Source organism: Ictidomys tridecemlineatus, chromosome 8 (assembly GCF_052094955.1).
Source record: "Ictidomys tridecemlineatus isolate mIctTri1 chromosome 8, mIctTri1.hap1, whole genome shotgun sequence".
Lineage (NCBI taxonomy): Eukaryota > Metazoa > Chordata > Mammalia > Rodentia > Sciuridae > Ictidomys > Ictidomys tridecemlineatus.
In genome coordinates, this window is record NC_135484.1 from 44,058,825 (window position 1) to 44,084,520 (window position 25,696).

Below are 25,696 nucleotides of genomic sequence, written 5' to 3' on the forward strand. Positions count from 1 at the left end.
TATAAAATCATACATTGTCAAAATGAACCCAAATATTATACATAACTTTAATGCACTAATAAAAAAACATAAGTTGAGAAAAAGAATTTGATATCTGTCACAGCAAAAATAAAAAGTTAAAAAAAATTTCAAACTTGAGAGCTTTTAAATTTTAGTTCTTTAAAGCACTTCTCACTTTTCTTATTTCAGATGAGAAATCTGGTCTCCTCTTTACCTTTATCTCTCTAAATGAATTTATCTTTTTCCCCTCTAGTTACTTGTAAGATTTTTACCACTGCTTTTAAGCCACTGATTAAGGTGTACTTTGCTATAGTTTTCTTCATGTTACTTGTGCTTTGGGTTCACATGCTTTCTTTTGAAATCTGTTGATGCCTATGGTTCGTAGCAAATTTGGAAAAATTCTGATTCAATATATATAAATATTTTTTGGTGTTCCTACCTCACCTTTTTAAATATTTTCTTGGAGGATTTTAGTTTTATGTGTATTTGGTCTCTTATAATAGTATCCCCTAGCTCTCTGATAGATTCTGAGATTTTAATTTTTTTTTGTTTATTCTGTGTGTATTTCTCTCTCTCTCTCTCTCTCTCTCTCTCTCTCTCTCTTTTTTTTTGGTATTGGGGTTTGAACCAAAAGGTACTTATCTACTGAGCCACTTCCCTGCTTTCTTTTTTTAATGTTTTATTTTGAGACAGGATCTTACTAAACTGCTTAGGGCCTTTTTAAATTGCTAAGGCTGACTTTGATCCTTTGACCTCATGATCCTCCTAGAATGGTAATTGGGTTGGGTGATCTTTATAAAAATAGCTTTCTCCCCTGACAATGAGATTATCATTATCAATAACTTTAATTGGTATAAACCATTGAGTAGATTTTGGATGAATGAAAATAACAATTTTAAATAATGACATTTCAGACTAGGAGGTAACATTTATTATATTAGGTAGCAAGAAGAAAGAAAGCAAAGCATGATGTTAGAATTTAAAAAGAATATCTATGTGGGCTGGGGATGTGGCTCAAGTGGTAGTGCGCTCGCCTGGCAAGCGTGGGGCGCTAGGTTCGATTCTCAGCACCACATAAAAATAAAGATGTTATGTCCACCAAAAACTAAAAAATAAATATTAAAAAATTCTCTCTCTTTTTTTAAAAAAAGAATATTTATTAAAGACCACATTCTGCACAAGTACTAGAACTACTCCATAGTGTGCATAAAATAAACTTTAATTCTGCATATTAAAAAAACTAAACAAATTCTCTCTTATGGTTTTTAAAATTTATAGTGCTTTTAATATCTCATGTAAAATTTTTAAATACTAAAATTGCTTTTAACTGTTTCTTAGAGAAGAACATTCTTTATAATATGATCTCAATTTGTATTTTATAGGCAAAAGCAACAAATCACCCACCTACATGAGAGGATAAGGGATAATGAACTACGGGCACAACATGCCATGTTAGGGCATTATGTAAATTGTGAAGATTCTTATGTGGCTAGTTTGCAGGTAAGTCTACAGAGGATTTTGTAGTTGTTGTTTAATAGTAAATTGTATTAATAATATACCTAGCTTATAAAATCAGGACATTTTAAATGAAGGTTTTAAATTAGTATATTTACCTGGTTCATATTTATATGTGTGGCAAAAGGTGTCCAACTATAATCTTCCTTTTGTCCAGTTCATCCCACATACAGCAGAAGCTATTGTTACCAGTTTCTAGTGTATACTTTCAGAGTTGATACATATAAGCAGATGTAAATATATTTTATGTCCTTGTATTTATAAGAAATATCAATATGGGCATTGGCATCTTGTTTTTTCCCTTATATTATTTAAAATTGTATAAAATTCAGTTATTATTTTCATATCACTACATAGATAACACTACTTTTCTTTCTACTTTAGAAAAATAGCATGCTTTTAGTCAGTCTATTTTTTGTTCACCAAAATTTGGGTTATTTTCTGTTTGATCTTTAATAAATGATACTCTCAATAGCCTTTTATAAATATTCTTTGAGTCATGTGCAAATATTTTCATAAATTATTTTTTCTTTTTAAGAACCATGTGTTTTCCTAAAACTGAAAACTTTTCTGATAAGACTTCTCAGTGTTTTATGAAGTTTGTAATTTTTATTGATATTGTCAAATTGCCATTCAGGAGAGCATTATGTATGACTTCCCCTCTTCTACTTCCTGCCTCTCAGCCATACTAACAGAATATGTTACCAAACTTTTGGAATTTAGTGATGTTAAGCTTCTTTTTATATATTAAAAGATTGCTTCATATTTCTCTTTCTTTGAATTATCTTTTCATATTCTTTGCTCATTTTTCTGTTAGGTTTTAGGGGTTTGCTAATTGTTTTTATACAAACAATATACATAAAAATAAAAATTATGTATAGAAGAAATTAGCCTTTTGTCTGTACTTTGATTGGAAAATATGTTTTTCCAAATTTGTCATATTTTCTATTTATATAATCCTGTTTCTTTTTCCTCCATTTTTTTCCTACTGTAAACTCAAATTCTAATGAGTATTTTTTAAATAACTTCCACCTTTACAAATGAGCCCGTTTAAAAATCAATCATTAAACATCCCCTGTGTTAAATTTTGAGGTGACAAAAGTGAAGAAAAGTTTCTGCTTTCGTGGATCTTAGAATTTACAGAGGGAGGAACCATATGTGAAAGCACATTTATTCATTCATTCCCCCCCACCCCCGCAAAAATACTGTATTCACTAGGATAAAGCTGTATCTAGGCCCTGGAAATGTGAATGTTGGTTTTCCCTGTACTAATAAGGATCTATGAGACCCTGTAACAAAATTTATCTAGCTGAAGGGCTATTTTCTCCAGTTGTTACTTTTTAAGAGTTTTCCTTAACACTTCTTTTTGTTTTTATATATAAACTTTATTGACACATTTATTCCCCAAAAGGGGGGAGGTGGTGTTTTTATTGGGATCAAAAGTGAGGTCTAATTTAGCTTTCTGGTGATATGTACTTCTATTTTTTTTGGAAAATTTGGTCCTCTTTGTTAAGGTTTTATTCCTAGATTTTTTAAAAAAAATTACTTGAAGTGGAATTTTTCCTTCATTGTATCTTCGGTATATTACTTATAAATATTAAAGACATGGAATCAGAAAATATTGAAGAACAAATAACTGTTGGATTTACCTGAGGCAGAGGCATTTAACAAAGATTCCAGCTTGCTTTCTATACTTAAGTTACTAATAAATCAAAATACTTCATTTATATATGATTTCATATGACTTTAATCACATAATAACAAGCTTCTATGGTGTTGTACTGAGATTAATAGTATTTTTATGCTGTGTATCTAGTCTAATTTGATTTGTTATTGGTAATTTTAGTAGAACCAGTTTATTTTATAAATCAGTATTCTAAATAAGAGTTTTTCTTGAATTATGTGGTTATATTACCAAAAGAATGTAAAAATAGGTATCTGAGGGCTAAAAAAAGATTTTTTTTTTTTTTAAAGCATAACACTAGACCAGTAGAGGGCTTTCCATGTTAGTCTGCAAGGTCAGATAAAACTATCTGTAGGATATGGAAAAGGTGTTGCTAAAAATATTAGAATTTTGAATCACATAGAGAATTGAAATATCATTAAAATTGATTTAAAAATGTCAGAACAGTTTATAAAAGGTAATATAAGAAAAATACTAAGTGGGTATAATAAATATAGATGGTAAGCTTTTTTCTATGAACTAGATATAGAAATCTAATAAAATGGCAAAGGATAGAAGAAATAAGGTGATAATAAAACATTTCTTTAGCAAAATAATTTTTACCTGAGATCTTAACATTAATTTTTTATGTATAGAATTTTCTGTATTTCATAAAATTTTTATTTTCTGTTTCACAAAATTTTTGTTTCATAATTTGAATAATTCCATTAGTACATTTGAAAAACAAAGTTAGACTTCTATTCTGCATATTCTAAAGTGAAGTCAATTTGTAAAATTTATAAAATTTTATTAATTTATAGATGGAAAACATTCTTTAAGTAATTTCCATTTGACTATTAAAAACTTAATAAGATTATAATTAAGATGTCTCCTTAAAAGTAGATATTACTACACATCTCATTGCTGGACACAAGAACCATGTGTTTTCCTAAAACTGAAAACTTTTCAGATAATTTTTATGATTGATAGAGAGCAGTTTATACTTAGAAATTTTGGGTTAAACCATATTAAGTTTAAATCTACATATTAAGTTTAAATCTACAGTTAGAAGGTCTTATGGGAAAAATAAATATGAAGGAACTGTTTTTTCTTTTGTTGTTGAAGAGGTTTCTTTTTTCCATATACATGTATACCTTGAAAATATCAACTTAATGAAATGTATTTTTAAACTTTATTAATGAATTGTTCTATCCTTTTTCTTTCCATTTGTGTCATTTTCTTCTATTTTTCATTTATTTTTTTTCTGCTACCAAGTCCTTTGGTTCTGATAAGCATTTAATAAGTAAGTTCCACCTTTACAGACAAGCCTGTTTTATAAACCATTAATCATCTAATGTGTTAAATGTTGGAGGCACAAGTGTAAAGAACAATGTATATCTTCATGGATCTCAAATCCTGTAGAAGGAGACTATATACAAAATTTATCCATTTACATTAAAATTATTTGTATTCACTATGGAAAAGATATTATTTCAGCTCTAGTAATATAAATGTGAATAAATTTGGTTTTGCTTGAAAGAATGTGTACTCTTAAAAGAAACAAAGGCAAACAACAGACTATTGTCAAATGTTGGAAGTACCCAAAGTGGTTATATATGAAGTTCTGTGAGAACACCTACTGAGAATGTATAAATTAATCTTCCAAAAGTCAGAGTAGTCTCACTGTTGGAAGTGATATCTAATCTGAGAACCAATGAACTAAATGAATTTAGCCAGGTGAAAGGAGTAGCAGAACAGTGTTTGAGGCACACTGTACAAGATGTGAAGAGGCCCAGAGGAGTGAGGGGAAATGAAGCATTTGGGAAACTACAAATTATTCTGTATGGATGAAGTTTAAAATGAGAGAAAAGTAGTCTTAACAGATGTGGTTGAAGAGGTAAGTAGAGGCCACATGTTATCAAAGACCTGAGACAGTAAAGGGCCTATCTTTCTCGGGTTTGCTGTATTAATATTATTTAACACCCTCTTTTACTCTCCAAAGTATCCAAGTTTGGTTACTTTGATAGCATAATGTTGATTATATTTAAGATAGATGGTACTATAGATAGGGAAACCAGTCAGGAAGGTAAATCAGAAGCCCAAAGGTTTAGTAAACACCCAAATTTTAAAACAGTGCTCAGGATGAAAGGAAGAGTATTTATTAAACATGTTTGACCAAGTATAGTCAAATGAACCAGATGTAGTGACTTATTTATGTGATGAGTGATAGATAATGATTGCCTATTATCTGATGGGACAGTTATTTATAGTATCAGTGATCACAATGGAGACTATTATGTTACAAATAGGTTTAGATAAGAAAAATAATTAAATTTTCATGTTGTCAGTTTTGGGTTGAGAATGATGTTGATTTTCATGATTGAAGGTCTGAGCCAGAGGTGAAAGATTTAGGTGTCCTTAGTTTAAGTGTGTGATGGTTGAAGCCTTGTGCATGATTATGTATTCAAGGAAATGTTTGTGCAATGAGAAGAAATGGCATCTGGAACTAAAGGCAGGGAAGAACAGTAGTTTGGAGGATAGTAAAAGAGCACAATTTGTGATGAAGCCTGGGGCAGGGGAGCTATGATAGAACTGAAGGAAAGAAAGTATTTCTCCACAGAGAGGAAGTGATTGTATGTATGAAATTTAGAGAAGGTAGATAAATGCTGAAAAGATTGTTACTAAATGTAGAAATTAAAACATTCTGACCTTAGATTTCTTTATGATTAATTTTATGTAAAATTTCAATTATAATTTGTCTTGCTTACAGAACCCATTTTTGTGGTGCAGATTTTTTTCTTACACAGTTGATAAAGTATAGTTTTCAAGTCTCTGGTTCATATGTGCTTTTTAATTTTCATTTGGTTTTGTTTTCAGGCAGGGGGGAGGAGGTTACACTAGTGTAAGAAGTAAAATTGGAATCTTTGATTATTATTTCTAACCAGCCATGTGTCCTGTGTAACTACTTCTCTGAAGATTTTCACTCCAGAAAAAGTAGACTTCAAAGCAAGGAAAGTTATTGGGAATTAACAAATGGTCAATATTCTAAAAAGACAGAACAATACTTAAGATGTTACGTAATTAACAATAAGATGTCAAAATACATGAAAGAAAAAACTTATGGAACTACAAGAAGAAATAGATAAATCCATTGGTTGAAGATTTTAACAACTTTCTATAAGAAATGGAAAGACCCAAAAGGGAAAAAAAAATTCAAAGAAGATAGCCGATCTCACTAATCACATCTACCAACTGGATGAATTGATATTTATACACCACTTATTCAACAGCAGCACCACACATTCTTTTCAAGTTCATGTGGAACATTTACCAAGACAAACAACATTCTGAGTCTTAAACACACCTTAATAATATTGGAAGATAAGAAATTATCTACCTACTATGGTCTAATTAGACCACAGTATAATTAAACTAGAAATAAAAAACAGCTCGTAAATTCTAATATTTATAGATTATACAACATATCTATAAATAATATGTGGGATAAAGAGGAACTCTTATGAAACAATTAAAAATATTTTCAACTAAATGAAAATAAAAATATAATTTATGAAAACTTGTGAGATCCAAGTAAAGTAATGCTTGAAGGAAATTTATAGCATTTAACTGAATGCATATATTAGAAAATGAGATCTAAAATTAATCATCTAAGACTGAACCCTAGGGAATTTGAAAATGTAGAAAAAATTAAATCTGAAGCAGAAAAACATAATAAAAATTAGAGCAGAAAGCTATGAAACTAGCAATAAAAATGAATTTGGTTTAAAAAATTAAAAATGTTTTTTTAAAAAGATTAACAAAATTGATATGCCTTTAGCAAAGCTAATTAAAAAGGAACATAATTATGTACATAAAACTTGCTAACCTTGATGAGATGGATAATTCTTTGAAAGACACAATTGCCAAACTCACATAAGAAGAGTTAATTTCTAGGGCTCTCTTTATAAAAGAAATTAAATCAGGAAGTAATAACTTCCCAGTCAGAAAGGACCAGGCCCAAATGGGTTCATTGGTAAATTCAAACATTTAAGGGCTGGGATCTTGCTTAGCTGCAGATTGCACAACAGCATGTACAGGGTCCTAAATTCAGTCCTTGGCACTACCACCCCAAAATTTAAGAAAGAAACTAACTATACCAATTCTTTACAGTTTTTGTCTAGATTACAGAAAAAGAGGTATTACTTTTCTCTTTCTATGAAAACTGCACTTCCCTAAACCAAAATAAGACAAAAACAAGACAAACATTACAAGAAAGTAAAACCAGAGACCCCCCCCCCCAAAAAAAAAAGGATTTTCTTAAGGATTATTATATTTAATTACAGGTATTATATAATGTTCTACTACATTGTTTAGAATGTATTATTGATCTATGTTTTAATAAAATCTAATCCTTTTCATTAAAAAGAACTTGCAAAATAATCATAAAATATTAGCAAATCAAAGCTATAATGTATAAAAATAATTCTATATTATTACTTGGTGGGATTTATCCAAGATGTGCAAGGCTGGTTCAACTAATGTACTTCATCACAACAGACTAAAGAGGAAAAAGACCACATGACCATATCAATAAATGCAGAGAAAGCACTTTACAAAATCCAGTGTCCATTCATGATTAAAAACTCAGAAAGACCTGGCATATTGGTGCCCACCTGTAGTCCCATCACTCAAGAAGTTGATGCAGGAGTCCAGAAGTTGGAGACCGGCATGGACAACATAGTAAGACTCATCTTAGGAGGGAAAACAAAAAAATTAAAATAAGACTCTGCAAACTAAAAATATTAAAGAAATCAATTAAATCTATAGCTAACATGAAACTTAGTGGGAAGAAACTTAAAAGGTTTCCTACTTAAATCAGAACAAGGAAAGAATGTTTTCTCTCCACACTGCTTTTCATACTGAAAGTCCTAGCTCATTCAATAAGATGAAAAGGAAAAAATAATAAATCGAATTATCTTTGTTCATGGATGACATGAGCATCTATGTAGATTATCTGCAAGAATTGACAAAAAATAAAAACTCCTGGAACTCAGGTAATTTTAGCAAAACCATAAAATGCAAAGCAAAACACACAAATCAATCAACAGTGAACAAATGGAATATAAAAATTTAAAACTTATTATCATTTATATTAGCAAAAAAAGTAAACCTGATAAAATATGTGCAAAATCTACATGAGGAAACCTAAAAATCTCTGATGAAATATGCATAAAAACAAAATAGAGGTAGTCTTTGTTTATAAATAGGAAGACAATATTGGAAATTATTATGTCAGTTCTTCCCAATTTGATTTACAGACTCAATACAATCCCAACCAAAATCTCACCAAGTTATTTGGTGGACATCAACAAACTAATCATAAGGTTTATATGGAGTGGTTCAGAACAGCCAGCACAATATTATAGGACAACAACAAAACTTAGGACTGACAGTGACTCAAGACTTATAATAAAACTACAGTAATAAAAATGGTGTAGGATCAATGATAGAATATACAAACAAATCAGTGGAACAAAATAAAGAGAACAGAAATAGACCCACATAAATATAGTCAACTGATCTTTGACCAAGGAGCAAAGGCAATACAATGGAACAAAGGTAGTCCTTTCAACAAATGGTGCTGGAACAAACAGACATGCATATGCAAAAAAGAAAAACAAAAGCCTGAGTCTAGACACAGACACAGAACTTACATTCTCTACAAAAATTTACTCAAAATGGACCATATACCTGAAACTAAACCATAATAGTAGAAAACTTCTAAAAAAAAATTGCAGAAAACATAATGATCTTGGCTATAGAGATGACTTTCTAGATACAGAAAAAAAGACAAGATCCCTAAAAGAAATAATAGATAAACTGAACTTCATTAAAATTAAAAATTTCTGCTCTGTGAGAAGCAGTGGCAATAGAATAAGAAGACAAGTCACAGATAAAAGAAACTATATGAAAAAGATACATCTGATAGAAAAGTATTATTCAAAATATACAAAGAACTCTTAAAATTCAATAATAAAAAACCAAATAAACCATTTTAAAACTGAGCAAAAGATTTGGAACAAGCAACTCACTAAAGAAGACACACAAATGGCAAATAAGCATATGAAAAGATGTTCACCTTGTCCTTGAGGAACTGTTAATTGAATTAACCAGGAGACTCCTCTTTACAGCAGAATGGCTGAAATACAAAATAATGTATTTTGTATTAATGACAATAATGGTGAGGAAGTGGGTTAACCGGGCAATTTTAGAAAGGCAAAAATGATACCATTTGGAAGATGGCTTGATAGTTTCTTACAAAAACTAAACACACTCTTACCAACGAATCCAACAATTGTGCTCTCTAGTATTTATCCAAGGAATTGAAAACTTAGGTCCACACAAAAATTGGCACACAGATGTACAGCAGCTGTGACAGGATTAAATATATATTTGGTCTTCATCCCCATTTCCTGACATATTGCTCTCTTAAAACTGTGGAAATCTCTGGAATGTTAAGAATGTCTTTTGTATGATAATGAGGTTAACTGTGGCTGGTGGACCTTAGATATCTTCAGGAGGGGATCTGGTCACTGGAAAGTTCAGGGCATAATTAGAAGGTTGGGATTTTCAGTCCCAACCCCTACCTCCTGGGAAGAGAAAGGGATTGAGTAACCATTAATCACACCTACATAATGAATCTTCCTTATAAACCCAGATGAACTGAGTCCCGAGAGCTTTCAGATAGCGAATCATGTAAGAGGTTCCTGGTGGGTGCTTGGAGAGGTAACTGAATGCCTCCAGTAACTCCCCACCCCTTCTTGCATACCTCCACATAAATATTATCTGGAGTACAGATATCTAGTTGGTGACAACTGGAGAATATGTAGAATTAATTGTTTGACATCTGGGGAACCAAAACCCATATAGGTGTATCAGAAGTAACTGTGCTGTGTGAAGAGTAGAAAGTAAGAACTTCGGTTTTTCTACATTACTACAGCACCTTTATTCATAATTGTCAAACACAGAGATGTCCTTTAATTGACAAACACAAAGTTAAATGTGAAAACATTACAGATGGTGGAATATTATTTGGCACTAAAAAGAAATGAACCTATCAGGCATCAAAAGATGTGGAGGAACCTTAAATATTACGAAGTGAAAAAAAGAAGACAGTCTGAAAAAAAGACTGGCTGAATAATATGTACTATATGTTTCCAATTATGTGACATTTTGGGAAAGGCAGAGTTATGGAGGCAATAAAAAAAGTTGCCAGGTTAAGGGAGACTGGGATTTGAATAGGAAGAATACAGAAGATTCTTAGAACAGTAAAACTACTCTGTATGGTACTGTGGTGGTGATTACAGCCAGGATACGTGATCATATTTTGACACCTGATACTATATGGTGGATACATGTAATTATAAATTTGTCAAAACCCATAATGATGTGCAGCATATAAATGATGGGTGCTTAATGATAAGTATGTGTCAATGTAGGTCTTGATTGTAACAAATGTACTTTGAGGTTTAGAATGTCCATAGTGGAGGAGGTTGTGGTGAGGGGAGACACTGGATATGGGAAACCTGAACTTTCCACTCAATTTTGCTTCCCATTCTAAAAAATACTTACTAATTTTTAAAAAATTTAATACAGGTGTTTCTACTATAAAACAACATAAACATGCCTGGAAAAAAAACAATACACTAAAATTAATAGGACTTACCAAAAAGTGAGGATCAGGGTGTTTCATCAAATCTATGCAACTTTAAACTAGATCACTAATGAAAAACTGTGACTTGGGGGGGAAAAAAACCATTCTGGACAGATATTCTGTAGTTCCCATTCATAGCTGAAAAATCAATTTATTGTTACTTATATTCTTGATAATTCCATTCTGAATGAAGTGAGAGGGAATCTCAGTGCAGTTTTAATTTGCATTTCTGTCATTGCTATAGATTTTGAACATTTTTTCATATATTTCTTGGCCATTCGTATTTATTCTTCTCTTCAGTGCCTGTTCAGTTCTTTTGCCCATTTATTGATTGGGTTATTTATTTATTTATGGTGTTATTTGAGTTTTTTATGTATCCTGGATATTAATGCTCTGAGGTGCAGATGGCAAAAGATTTTTTTCCCATTCTGTAGGCTTTCTCTTCACACTTGATTTTCCTTTGCTGTGAATAAGCTTTTTAATTTGATGCCATCCCATTAATTGATTGTTGATTTTATTTCTTGTGCTTTAGAAGTCTTGTTAAGGAAGTCAGTTCTAAGCTTATATGTTGGATTATTGAGCTTATATTTTCTTATAGTAGCTGAAAGATTTCTTGTCTATCACCTAGGTCTTTGATCCACTTTGAGTTTTGTACAGGGTTAGAGATAGGGGTTAAATTTTATTCTACTGGGCTGGAATTGTGGCTCAGGGGTAGAGCGCTAGCCTAGCAGGGCGGGACCCGGAAAGATTCTCAGCACCACATAAAAATAAAAGATCCTCCCTCCTCCCTCCCTCTCTCCCCCCCCCCCTTTTCTTAAAAAAAAAAAAATTCATTCTACTATATATGGATTCCCAGTTTTCCCAGCACTAATTGTTGAAGAAGCTATTTTTCTCCATGTGTTTTTTTGACACCTTTGTCTAGTATGAGTACTGTATTTATGTGAGGTTGTCCTGTGTCTTCAGTTCCATTGGTTTTATGCCTGTTTTGGTGCCAATACCATGCCTTTTTTGTTACTTTCTTTGGTTTTCTGTAGTTTTCACTGTAGAGGTCTTTCACTTTCTTTTGTTAGATTCTGATTCCTCAATTTATTTTTTATTTTATTTCTTTTGAGGCCGTTGTGAATGGGATGGTTTTCCTAATTTCTCTTTCAGCTCATTTGTTGTTGGAGTATAGGAACACAATGATTTCTGAGTATTAATTTGCATCCTACTACTTTGTTGAATTCATTTTTAAGTTCTAGAAGTTTTCTGGTGGAGTCTTCTAAATATATAATCATGTCATCAGCAAACAGAGATGGTTTGAGCTCTTCTTTTCCTATTTGTATCCCTTCAATTTCTTTCTTTTGCCTAATTGTTCTGGCTAAAGTTTGAATAGAAGTGGTGAAAACCAAGACAGCATCCCTGTCTTGTTCCTGTTTTTACAGGTTATGCTTTCAGTTTTTCTCCATTTAGAATGATGATGGCCTTGGGTTTGTTATATAACTTTCACAATGTTGAGTTATGTTCCTTCTATCCCTATATGTTCTAATGTTTTCAACATAAATGGATGCTATCTTTTGTCAAATGCTTTCTGCATCTATGGAATAATCATGTTATACTTGTCTTTATGTCTTTTTATGTGATGGATTACATTTATTGATTTCCCATATGTTGAGCCATCCTTGCATTTCTTTCTTTTTTTTTTTTTTTTTTTAAGAGAGAGTGAGAGAGAGGGGGGCACAGAGAGAGAGAGAGAGAGAGAATTTTAACATTTATTTATTTTTTCTTAATTCTCGGCGGACACAACATCATTGTTGGTATGTGGTGCTGCTGGGGATCGAACCCGGGCCGCACGCATGCTAGGCGAGCGCGCTACCGCTTGAGCCACATCCCCAGCCCCCCATCCTTGCATTTCTGGGATGAAATGCAAGGCAATCCTGAGTGTGTGCTGGCCACATAGTACACTATCTTTTAAATATGATTTTATATGATTTGCCAGTATTTTATTAAGAATTGTTGCACCTATCCCTTCATCAGGGATACTTTCTTCCCTTGATGTGTATTTGTCTGGTTTTGGTATCAGGTTAATACTAGCTTCATAGAATGAGTTTGGAAGGTTTCCCTTCTTTTCCTATTACATGGAATAATTTGAGGAGGATTGGTGTTAGTTCTTTGTAGGTCTGGTAGAACTTGGTTGAAAATCCATTCAGTCCTGGACTTTTCTTTGTTGGTAGGCTTTTTGATGGCTTTTTTAGTTTCATTACTTGAAACTGATCATTTAAATTTTGTCTATCTTAGTTATTCAATTAGGGTAGGTGATATGTCTCCAGGAATTTGTTGATGTCTTCAGAATTTTCTAGCTTAATGAAGTATAAATTTTTAAAATATTTTCTGATTATTCTCTGTATTTCAGTAGTGTCTGTGACCTGTTGTACCTCCATTGGATCTAAAATATGACCCTGATTCAGATTCTTGCATGGAAAGTCTGAAATGCAGAGGGGAAACCATAGCTAAGGTGATCAGTGAAGCCATGAAGGCTTTCCCTGCATTGATTGAACAAGGAGATGGATTTTCCCAAGTTTTAAAGATGCAACCTATCATTCAGCTCCAGAGGATCCACCAAGAAATCTTTTCCAGTTGTAGAAAACCAGATGCTAAACCCAAGAGCTTTATAACACAAATAGAAACCACACCAATGGAGACTGCTCCCAGGAAAACCCTTCAGAGCCCAACTGCCACCACCCGCTTCCCACAAGCCTCTCAACCTCCCCCACTCCTCCTGCTCTTGAGGCCCATTGGCTGGGTCGTGTGGGCGGAGCCAAAAAAGTCCCCCAATGAGCAGCTCCATGGTCTCAAAGGGTGGGAAAACAGCCCAATGAGCATACCACAGAGGAGCCAATCAGTTGGCAGCTAGAAGTTGCTGGGGCCGCTGTGAGCCAATCATCAGCTGACAGCTGGAAGTTTGCTGGGGCCCCTTGGGCTGTGGCTCTCAACATCTGTGCCAATAGTTCTTTTTCATCACAGATTTTAATAATTTGAGTTTTTTTACTCTTTCCTTTGGTTAGCTTGGCTAAGAGTATCAATTTTGTTTATTCTTTCAAAGAACCAACTTTGTTTTGTTGATTTTTAAAATTGTTTTTAAAATCTAAATTTCATTAATTTTGGTTCTGATTTTATTTCCTGTCTTCTGATTTTGGTGTTGATTTGCTCTTCTTTTTCTAGGGCCTTGAGCTGTAGTGTAGGATTATTTATTTGGTATCTTTCTGTTCTTTTAATATATGCACTCAATGCTATGAATTTTCCTCTTTGAACTGCCTTCAAAATCTTCTCAGAGATTTTGATATGATATAACATCATATTTTGATATGATACAACTTATCAAAATCATATGACATACATATCATATATATTCTGATTTACTTCTAAGTATTTTAAAAATTTTGCCCCTGATTTCTCTTCTGTTATTCATTCATCATTCAATAGTATATTATTTACTCACCAGGTAATAGTTTCTTTTTACCTTACCATTGATTTCTACTTTCATTTCATTATGATCTAATAGAATGTGAGGTACTATTCTCTATTATTTTGTATTTGCTAAGAATTTCTTTTTGGCCTAAAATATGGTTTTTTTTAGAAAATATTCCATATGGTGCTGAAAAGAAAGTATATTCAGTTATTGTTAAAATATTCTATATATTTCTGTTAAGTCTAAATTGTTCGATTGTATTTTTTTAGTTCCATAGTTTCTTTAGTTTTTGTTTGGAAGATCTATAAAGTGATGAGAGATGTTAAAGTCACCCAGTATTATTGTGATGTGGTCTTTTGTTTCTTGTTATTGAAAAGGGTTTGTTTGATGTATGAATGTGCTCCATTGTTTAGGGCTTAAGTATTTTTGATTGTCATTTCTTCTTGTTGTGTGATTCCTTTAAGCAGTATAAAATGACCTTCTTTGTCTCTTCTGATTAACTTGAAGTCTACTTTGTCTGATATGAGACTAGTAATCCCTGCTTGTTTACGAGATCCATGTGAATGATATATTTTTTTCCCATATTTTCACTTCAGTCTGTTGATGTTTTTGCCCATGAAGTAAGTCTCTTAGAGACAGCATATTGTTGAGACTTGTTTTTTTAATCCAATCTGCCAGCCTATGGCTTTGGATTGATGAGTGTAGACCATTTACATCCAGCGTTCTTTTTGAGATGATTTTTATTCTCTGTCATTTTGACTTATTTCTAGTTTTTAATTTGAATTAGTTTCTTCTTTGATTCATTCTTCTTCTAGTATAGTTCTTCCCTCTACTACTCTACTATTTTATTTTCATGAAATATTTTATTGAGTATGTTTTATAGTGTAGGCTTTCTAGTTGTGAATTCATTTGTGTGTGTGGTTCTGGGGATTGAACTCAGGGCCTTGTGCATATGAGGCAATTGCTTTACCAACTGAGCTATATTCCCAGCCCCTTGCGAATTCTTTTTTATTTTTGTTTATCATGAAAGATTTTACTTCATCTTCAATTCTGAAGCTTAATTTTGATAGGTATAGTATTCTTGGTTGGCATCCATTTTCTTTCAGAACTTGGTATAAATTATTCCAAGACCTCCTAGCTTCTGGACCTCCTAGCTTCTGGATTGCTTTACCTCTAAATATGAACAATCATTTTTCTCTAACAGTTTTTAAAATTCTATCCTTATTCTGTATGTTAGGTTTTTGTAACGATGTGTCTTGGGATGGGTTTGTTGTGATTTTATATATTTGGAGTTCTGTATGCCTCATATTTGATTTTCCATTTCATTCTTAAGGTCTGGAACATTTTCTGATATTATTTTGTTGAAGAGATTGTACATTCCTTTGGTTTGTATTTCAGAGCCTTTATTTATCCTGGTGAATCTTTAAAGATGGACTCTAATGTTATCCCAACTTTCTTGAAAATTGTGCTCATGGTCTTTTAATATCTTTTCTTTAAGAATAACTTGATTTTCAAAATAATGTGTTTTGACTTTGTTACCCGAAACTCTATCTTCTGAATGGCTTAATCCATTGTTGATGCTTTCCATTGAACTTTTAATTTGCTTTATTGATTTCTTCATTTCAAAAATTTCTAATTGATTTTTCTCCAGAATCTCTATCTCCTTTTTGAAATATTTTCTCTGTTTTACTTCTCATGTTATCTTTTATATTGTAGATCAGTTTAACTAGTACTTTGTAAATTCCTTCTTTGACATTTTCCCCACTGTGGTGTCAATGGAGTTCATTGTTGAGGCATTCTGAGTTGTTTGGATGGTTTTTTTCTCTTGCTTTTTCATATTGTTTGCTGCTTCAGCTCCAGAGTTCCTACCCTAAGAACTTAGTAATGTCCTGTTGGTTTCCATTACCTCACAGATTAGGGGAGAGAAATAATAGTAACAAACCTTGCAAACAATATATAGCTTTAAGCTAAACACTTGGTTCTTACTATGACATCTACAATATTAACTGGTATAATGAACAGAAGTAGTAGGATTAGCAATTTACTAAAACAGTAAGAATCGTATTGTGTCTGGCATAAAATCAAACGAGATGTTATCTATGATTTCTGCAGCATTGTTACGTACAGCATGAATTCAGCATTAGTTTTGGGAGCAGATGTTATATAAAACAATTATTGCTCAAAGATTTTAAGACTAGAATTAATTAGGAAATAAGAGATAGGTGGGTTGAAAAGAGTTTGCAATTTCAAAAAGTGAACAAGGAAAATAAAGAGGAAATGTTGGATGTGGTAGTTATGAGGTGGGGGAGAAAATAGAAGTAAAAAGTGAAAGGAAGAATGTAAGAACAATAGAATTTGACTGTCAGCAAAATAAAAGAGAGTAAGAGGAGCAAGGGAAACAGACAAGTGAAAAACAATTTAAAACAGTCTAATCCTCAAAGACAAAGTAGTGACAACCTTCAAAAAATTCTAGAAATGAGAAGATAAAAACAAAAATGTGTAAATGTCCATGAATCACTCACCACACACATGCACAAAAGAGAATATGGATGAAAAATTAAGGAATAATTTCCATGTCCATTAACAAAATAGTCAATGAGAAAATATGGTAGCTGTCTGTGCCCAACTGTCTTTCCATTTCTTCTTGAGATATGCACCAAGTACAAGAGTAGGGGCAGCAGGCTATCAAATCCTTCCCCTTTTTTTTTTTGTTTTGCACCAAAGTACCAGTTGAAGTTCACAAATTCTCATCTTCTCTTTGGTGGTATGAAGTAGGGTGGGATGGGAAATTTGTCAGCTCCACTCCCAGTGTGAAGTCACTGCTAGGTTCTGTGAGACGAGTTCCTATAGGTAGAGCTCCCAAAGATGGAGCTTAGGTCTAGTGAGGCCCCACTTGCTTTAATGAATGGTGAGCACTTTGGAATACCAAATCAGTGTACCTCTAGGGTGCTGATCTTTGCTGGGATACTGTACCTCAGTAGTCTCCTTAGGATTCCACTGAGGGGGAGGGGAGCCAGTCCTTCAGCTTCTGTTGCCTGGAGAATCAGCCTTTACTGGCTTCTTGGGCTTTGTCCCCAAGTGTGGTCATACCTGCCCATTAAAATTCCTGAACCACTTCAGCTGGTTCTGTGAGTTGCCGGATTCAGACAGAGGAAGGAGCTGGGCTCTCTATGGCCTCTCAGACTTGTATTCTCTTGGGCAAAATAGTCTCTGCCTATTTTTTCCATTGGTTGTCCCAGTCCCAGTCTCATGGATCCCAGTTCCTGGTTCCTGTCAGTGCTACTGCAGTGTGGATGCCTCAAGATAGTTCCTGCCTCAGTTCTCTGTGGACAATTGGGAAAGACAAGGCATTTTTCATGTACCAGTTTATTGTATCGTCCAGCCTCTGAATCGGCCTAGGGCAGGCTGCTCCTGCAATCCCAGGTTTTTCAGTACTAAGATCATCCTTTGTATTTCTCAGTGACTTCCTTCCTTCTGTGCTAATGCCACTGCTCCCCCAAGCAGCTTGACTCCAGTGTTGTCCCTTTTCCTTGTTAATGTTCCCAAAATTTCTTAGTCTCTGAGGCACTCTGACTGTCCATTATTGAGTTTTAGCAAAATCCTTCTTTCACTCACCTCACAGAGAAACAGTGTGTCCCCTAAGTAAACTTTTAAAATCTTAACTGCCTACTTTTTTTCTTTCCCAATAGCCACAATATGAGAATACTTCACTCCAGACTCCATTTTCAGAGCAGTCAGTGTTGCATCCCCAGCAAGAGGAACTTGAGCAGAAGCTTGCATCTACTGAAAAAGAGGTTTCACAGCTCAATGAATTTCTCAAGCAAAGAATAAACCAATTCAGTGAAGAGAAGAAGAAACTGGAGGAAAAGGTGTGCATTTTTTAAAAAGTTGTATTATTAGGTCAACAGCATTTCTTCAACATAGAATATTTGTCATGCCAGGTTACATTTATATTAAAGTATTTAATGTTGTACCAACTTTTGGGAAACACTGTTTACTTGTAAAAAAAATTATTTTCTTGCGGTATAAAAATACCTCTGTAAGGCAGGGGTTGTAGCTCAGTAGTAGAGTGCTTACCTAGCAGGTATGAGGCACTGGGTTCAGTCCTCAGCACCACATAAAAATATTTTTAAAAACTCTCTGTATATGATACTTTTCTAATTAATAATGAGATCTTTTTTAAGTCATTTCCTTTACTAATAACTTCCTTTTCGCTGGTTGAGTATTTAATTCTTCCTTGTCATATTGAACAGAAAGCATTAGAAAATGAAATGAAGTTGATCTTTCATTCATAAGGACATTTTTCAAGTTAAAAAGCTGATGTCCCTAAAAGCCAAATACATACACATGTACACACACATACTTAGTTGACCTTTCTGCCTTTATTATAAGTAATTTCACATATTTCATCACATTCCATTATTGTATTATTAAAGATCAAGTAGAACACAATAAATCTTCAATTTATTGAAGAGAAACAGCACAGATTCTTTGACTGCTACTTAGTGGCAAAACTGTTTTTTTTTTTTACTTCAATCTTGATATTCCCAGCTTATTATTTTATTAAATGAGCCTTCCATTTAAGTAATCTTGGAGCATCTCATGATTTATGCAGGCAGACTGCATAAACTCAGTTGATAACTTTGTGAGTATATGTGTGTCCATCATTTACACATGAGTTGAAATTTTCATCTTCCCAAATTGATAAAAATTTATATTTTCTCTGTTTTTCGGCTGTATGATATCTTTCTTGGCTAATCTAAAAGTACCTTAAATACCTCTTTTTCTTTTCTGTATTTGGGGAACATCATAGAATACACCACACAATCCAAGGGAATAAGGAAATAGTCACTGGTTATGTGTGAGAGGAATTAAAATAGTCTCTTATTTGAGACTTTAATTTAAAAATTGTCATGAATAAAGATTTTAAATACTTTTTTAGGTTTTATCTAAGTTTTCTCGTATTTTATTCATTGTGCTCAGTGCTTAATAAAATAAATTTATACACTTTCTACCTATTTGATGTCGCGTATTAGGATGTCTCATAGGTTCTCCAAACTTTTCATGTCCAAAGCACAGTTTTTAATTTGCCTTCTGACTGCTCTACTTCTCTCAAAACAAAATTTTCTTCAGTGTTCATTTCTATATATTCATTTACTCATGCTGGAAACTTTACAAAGTCTAATTAGGAAGCTTGCCTCCTGAATATATATAAAATCTTTCCAAAATTAGCAGTGTAGTATATAGTACAGTATTATTCATCTCATGGAACTGAAGTTATGTAAACATTTCTCCCTCCCCCAAACCCCTGACAACCACTGATTGAACTCTTTTTTTTTTTCCAGTCATCTCATATTAGTGGAATCATACAATATTTGTCCCTCTCTAACTGGCTTATTTAATTTAGCATGATTTTCTCCAGATTATCTGTATTTTATAAATGGAAGAATTTCTCCTTTTTTTGAGCTTGAATTATCTTCCACATTTATTTTATTTAAATGAAATTTATTTTTAACTGAAACATTAAAACATATCATTTTTCTTCTCATTCGTTCATTAATGAATATTTAGGTCTTTCCCACATTTTTTATTATGCTTTTGTTGCCTTTGCTTTTGGTGATATATATAGAAATCATTACTGTAAATAATGCTGCTCTGAACATGAGAGTGCAAATATCACTTTTATTCCTCATGTCAGTTCTTTTCCATAAATATCCCAAAATTGGAGTTTTGGATTACATATTTTCTTTTTGATTACTGTTTTTCATAGCAGTTGTAGTTGGACACAATCCAGCACCTCGCACGTGCTAGGTGAGTGCTTTACTGCTGAGCCACAGCTTCAGCCCTAAGGGTTAAATTTTTTAACTTGATATCATCTTTTTATTATTTTGCCTGTGCTTTTGGTGTTGTATCCAAGAAATCATTACCAAGTCCAATGTCAAGAAGATATTCCTGTGTTTTCTCCTGTCTAGTCCTATATTTAAAGTTTCAAATCAATTTTGGGTTTATTTTGAATTTTTTTTGTGTGTGTGAAGTGCAATAAAAAGATCCAGTTCATTCTTGTTCATGTGGATATTTAGTTTTTTTGACACTACCATCTTTCCCCATTGTAGATTTTTAGAATCTCTGTCAAAAGTAAGTTGACCGTCTATATATGGGTTTGTTCTGTTCTGTCCTGTTGGTCTGTATGTCTGTTTTAAAGCTATTACCATATTGAAGCTTTTTGTGATAATGTGATGGAATCTGAGAGTATGATAAACTCTGGCTTTGTTTTTGTTCCAAATTGTTTTTGTTTTCAGGGTTTTTTATGAATTTTTGAATTGTTTGTTTTCTGTTTCTCTGAAATATGCCATTGGTATTTTTGTATGAATTTTATTAAATGTGTAGACCACTTTGATTGTATGGACATTTAGGTAATAGTAATTCTTGCAGTATATGAACATAGGATGTCTTTCCATTTACTTATGTCTGCTTTAATATTTTTATTGGTGTTTTATAATATTAAGTAAGTCTTTTATGTCCTTGGTTAATTTTATTCTTTTTTATTATTCTTGATATTATTGTAAATGAGATTTTTTTTATATACAAGTACAACTGATTTTTGTATGTTGATTTCACACCTTGCAACTTTGTTGCATTTTTAGTTCTAACAGATTTTTTAGTGGAGTCTTTAGGCTAAAACTCATGTGTGCAAACAAACATTTTTCAATTTAAGATCTTTCTGATTTGGATGCTTTTTTATTTCTCTTGCCTAATTGCTCTGACTAGAACCTCTAGTACTGTGTTTAATAGGAGTGGCAAGAGTGGGCACCTTGCCTTGTTCCAGATTTTTTTAAGGTAAGCTTTAAATTTTCACCATTTTTAGTATGACAATAGCTATGGGCTTTTCATAAATGTCTTTGTGTGTATGTGTTAAGGTAAGTTCTGTTTTAGCTAATTTGAGAGCTTTTATCATAAAAGTTGTTTATTTTTGTCAACATTTTATACATCTATTGAAATGATTATATCAATTTTATTTTTCATATTGATAATTCTACCACGCGGCCTGTGCAATGGTTTCATTAATGAGGTTCTAGGCATAAAGTTAATTAGAAGAGATCGAAATAAAAACACAGACTCAGTTACCTTATTTCTATTGCTAGGTCCGAGACTGCCCAGCAGGGCAGCGAGGATTACTAGCAGGAGAGAGAGAGAGCGAACATGCCTGGAGTAGCCTTTTATTGGGGAACAAGAGATTCAGGGGAGAATTCCATCCAATGAAGGTTGGGGGGGGGCTGCACTCCAAGGTCAGGGTCAGTGATTGGGTCTCCGGGGTCAGTGGTCAGGCACATCCCCACACGGATGGGCTCTCTCATCAGGAAAGGGTCGGGAAAACTTCGACACTGCCAAAGTGCCTCAGGCCCTTAACGGGAGTCACCCAATCACGTGTTAGAATGGCTTCCCACAGATAATGTGGTATATATCACATTAATTGGTATATATCACATTAATTGGCATATATTGAACCATCATTACATGCCAGGGATAAATCCTGCTTAGTCATGGAATATGATCCTTTTAATGTGTTGTGTAATTTTGTTTAATAGTTTTTTATGGAGGATTTTTTAATCTGTGTTCATTAGGGATTTTGGCCTGTAGTTTTCTGGTAGTATCTTTATCTGACTTTGATATCCTGCTAATGCTGGCCTCATACAATGAGTTTAGAAGAATTTCTTCTTCTGGTTTTTTTTTTTTTGTTGTTGTTAATTGGAATAGTTTAAGAAGGATTGGTATTTATTATTCTTTAAATGTTTGGTAGAATTAACTGGTTTTGGGCTTTGTTCAGAGGTTTTTTTGTTTGTTTATTTTTTAACTAGAAGTAGTTAAGTTCCTTGTTTATCATTGGTCATTCAAGCTTTCTGTTTCTTCTTGATTCAGTTTTGGTAGATTGTATGGTTCTATAAATTGTCATTTCTTCCATGTTGTTCAATTTGTTTATAATGTTCATAATAGTACCTCATGATCCTTTTTATTTCTGTAGCATAAGTATAACATTGCTTTCATTTTGATATTATTTATTTGAGTTTCTTTTTTTTTTTTTAAAGAGAGAGTGAGAGAGAGAGTGAGAGAGAATTTTTAATATTTATTTTCTAGTTCTCGGCAGACACAACATCTTTGTTGGTATGTGGTGCTGAGGATTGAACCCGGGCCGCACGCATGCCAAGAGAGCGCGCTACCGCTTGAGCCACATCCCCAGCCTATTTGAGTTTCTTTTTATCCCCTTAGTTTTACTAAGGATTTGTTCATTCTTTTTTTTCTTTAACAAATCCAACTCAACTAGTCTTATTGGTTTGTATTGTATTTTTTTAAAATATTTTTTAGTTGTAGATGGACACCTACCTTAATTTTTCTTTATATGGTGCTGAGAATAGAACTCATTGCCTCACCCATGCTATGGGAGTGCTCTACTACGGACTCACAACCCCAGTCCCTGTTCTATTGTTTTTGAAATCACTATTTCTTCTAATTTTTGTTATTTTTTCTTTCTGCTGATTTCATGAGATAAAAGGTAATTTCATTGAGATAAAAGGTAGGTTTCTTGTTATAGAATTTCTTCCTTAATGCAAACATTTTAAAATATAAACTTCCCTCTTAGTAGTGCTTTTGATTCATAAGTTTTGGTATTTTGTTCTTTCATTTTGGTTTATTGGAGATATTTTCTAATTTCAGTTTTAATTTCTTTTTAACCCAATGATTATGTAAGATCTTGTTTAATTTCTACATACTTAAGAATTTTCCCATTTTCTACTGTTGATTTTTAGTTTTATTGCAGTGAAATTGGGAAAGACTTTGAATGATTTCAGGGGTTTTTTGTTTGTTGGTTGGTTGTTTTGTTTTGTTTTTTTCTATACTGGAAGTTAAACCCAGGGATGCTTTATCACTGAGCTGAGACTGGGTCTCACTAAATTGCTGAGGCTGGCAATTGTGATCCTCCTGCCTTCAGCCTCCTTAGTTGCTATTATTTCAGGCATGCACTTCCACTTCTGGTGATTTCAGTCATTTATATTTTTTAAGTCTTGATTTTGTGACCTAGCATAGTCTATATTGTGGAAAATGTTCCATGTGCACTTGAGAAGAATGAGTATTCTGCTGTCATTGGGTAATATGTTTTGTATATATCTGTTAAATCCCTTTGGTCTATTGTGTTGTTCAGTTTTGCCCTTATTCTTTTTCAGTTGGGACTATCCATTATTGAGAATGGGTTATTGAAGTCTGGTAGTTATTATCATATTTCTGTTTATTTCTACCTTCACATTTGTCAATGTATTTATGTGTTACTAAATTTAGGTGTTTTGGTGTGAGGGGGAAATTATATATTTTTAATGCTGTTGAATTGACCTTCTTATCACTATATAATGACTGGCTTTTCTCTTGAGAATTTTTTTTTATTTAATATCTGTTTTGTCTGATACAAGTATAGATATTGTTGTTCTCTTTTGGTAGCTAGTTGCATGGAATATCCTTCTCTATTCAACCTAAGTGTCCTTACATCTAAAAGATACTTTAGATAGATACTTTGTATCTTATAGGTAGAATATAGTTGGATCTTTAAAAAATAAATTTAGTTATTGTATATCTTGATTTTGGAGTTTAATCAATTTTACATTTAAAGTAATTATTGATAGGTAAGGACTTAATATTACCATTTTGTTAAGTTTTTGTTTTTGTTATAGTTATTTCATCCTTTTCCTCTCCTGCTCTCTGAATGTTTTGTTGATTTTGTTTTTGCACTGGTGTATTTTAATTCCTTTTTCTTTTTATATCCATTATAGGTATTTTCTTTATGGTTACCAGGGATTTGCACATCACATATTTCTAATAGTTCTGAACCACTATATATTTGGTCTTTCTTTCACACACTTTGTTCACTTTGTTATTGATATCTCAAATTCCATTTTCATACCATGTATACAATAACATTTTTATATTAATAGTTAATTTTAATCATTTTGCCTTTTAAACTTTTGTATTAGAATTAAAAGTGATTTACTCACCACTGTAACAGTATTACATTGTTCTGTATTTGTTGTATATTATCTTTACCAGTAAATTTTATGCTTTCCTATACTTTTATGTTACTGTTTGTCATCTTTTTATTTCAATTTGAAAAATTCTTTTTAGCATTTCTTTTAAGTCATGCCTGGTGGTAATGTATTCTTTGTGCTTTTGTCTGGGAAAATCTTGCATTTTTTAAGGGACAGTTTTGCATAAATACCATTCTTTGATTTGTTTTTGTTTCTTTTCAGCATTTGAAATGTAGCATTCTATTTCTCTTAGCTTATAAGGGTTTTTTTGTTTGTTTATTTGTTGAGAAATCTGCTGTGATAGCCTTATTGTTTTTCTCTTACTATTTTGAAAATTCGCTTATTAACTTTTGACAATTTTATTAATGTTTTTTGGTATGAATTTTTTTGGGTTAACCATATTTGAGATTTGTTGGACCTTTTAGATCTTCATTTCCATTCCCTTTTCCAGATTTGGGAAGTTTTCAGCTGTTTGTTCTTTGAATAAACTCCCCCCTCCCCTTTTTTTCTCTTTTCTTTTTGAGATTCACATGATGCATATAGATTGGTCTGCTTGATGTCATTCCACAAGTCCCTTAAACTCTCTTTACTTTGAATGTATCATCCCACTTTCATTCTCTTTTCTTCCTTTAAAAATTTCTAAAAAGACCTTTCTTTCATTTGTTTGTCCTTTCTTCTGCTTTTTCTAACCTGCTATTAAAACACTTTTAGTGAATTTTTGAGTTCAGTTATTTGTATGCTTTGATTCCAAGGTTTCTGTTCAGTACTTCCAAACAGTTTTTATTTGTTGAAATTTTCATCTGCTCATACATTATTTTTCTGACCTTATAGAGCATTTTTTATGTCAATTTCTGTCAACTAATTCATATAACTTGGTTTCAAGATAATTTATTTATTTTTTTCACATTTCTTTGTTCATCTTTTGACTTTGAGTTGGTAATTAATGAGTTGGTAACTATGTAATTAATTAGTAAACTGCTGCCCCACCATTCTTCATTAATTGGGCTCATATGGGAAAACACCGTCTGGTCAGCCTAGCCAGGGATTTGGGGGCTTTTCATTCCATTGTGCTAGTCCAACCTACTTTCTTTGTTCTTATCATTCCCCAGGCTTCAAGGTTATGCTGGGTCTCTTCATGGATCTAAAACAAGAAAGACTGTAGCCTGACTCTTGGGCAGCCTTCTGAAAAGTTGAACTGTTGGATTTTCTATCTAGTACTTCTCTTCTTAGAGAGAAACTTGGATTTGAAAATTTTTTACCCTTGTGCTGTGTACTGAGCTGAAAGAATGGAC

At 32.7% G+C, this 25,696-nt stretch overlaps 1 protein-coding gene across 1 annotated transcript in view; it reads left to right on the forward strand.

The window, feature by feature from the left end:
• The window catches only part of Cep85l (centrosomal protein 85L), a 160,806-nt gene that overhangs the window by 98,125 nt on the left and 36,985 nt on the right, over positions 1-25,696 (forward strand). Inside the window, exons 5-6 of the mRNA XM_078019330.1 lie at positions 1,383-1,500; positions 18,030-18,209. Of these exons, the coding sequence (XP_077875456.1) occupies positions 1,383-1,500; positions 18,030-18,209 (298 nt within the window). The remainder of the gene's footprint in view (positions 1-1,382; positions 1,501-18,029; positions 18,210-25,696) is intronic.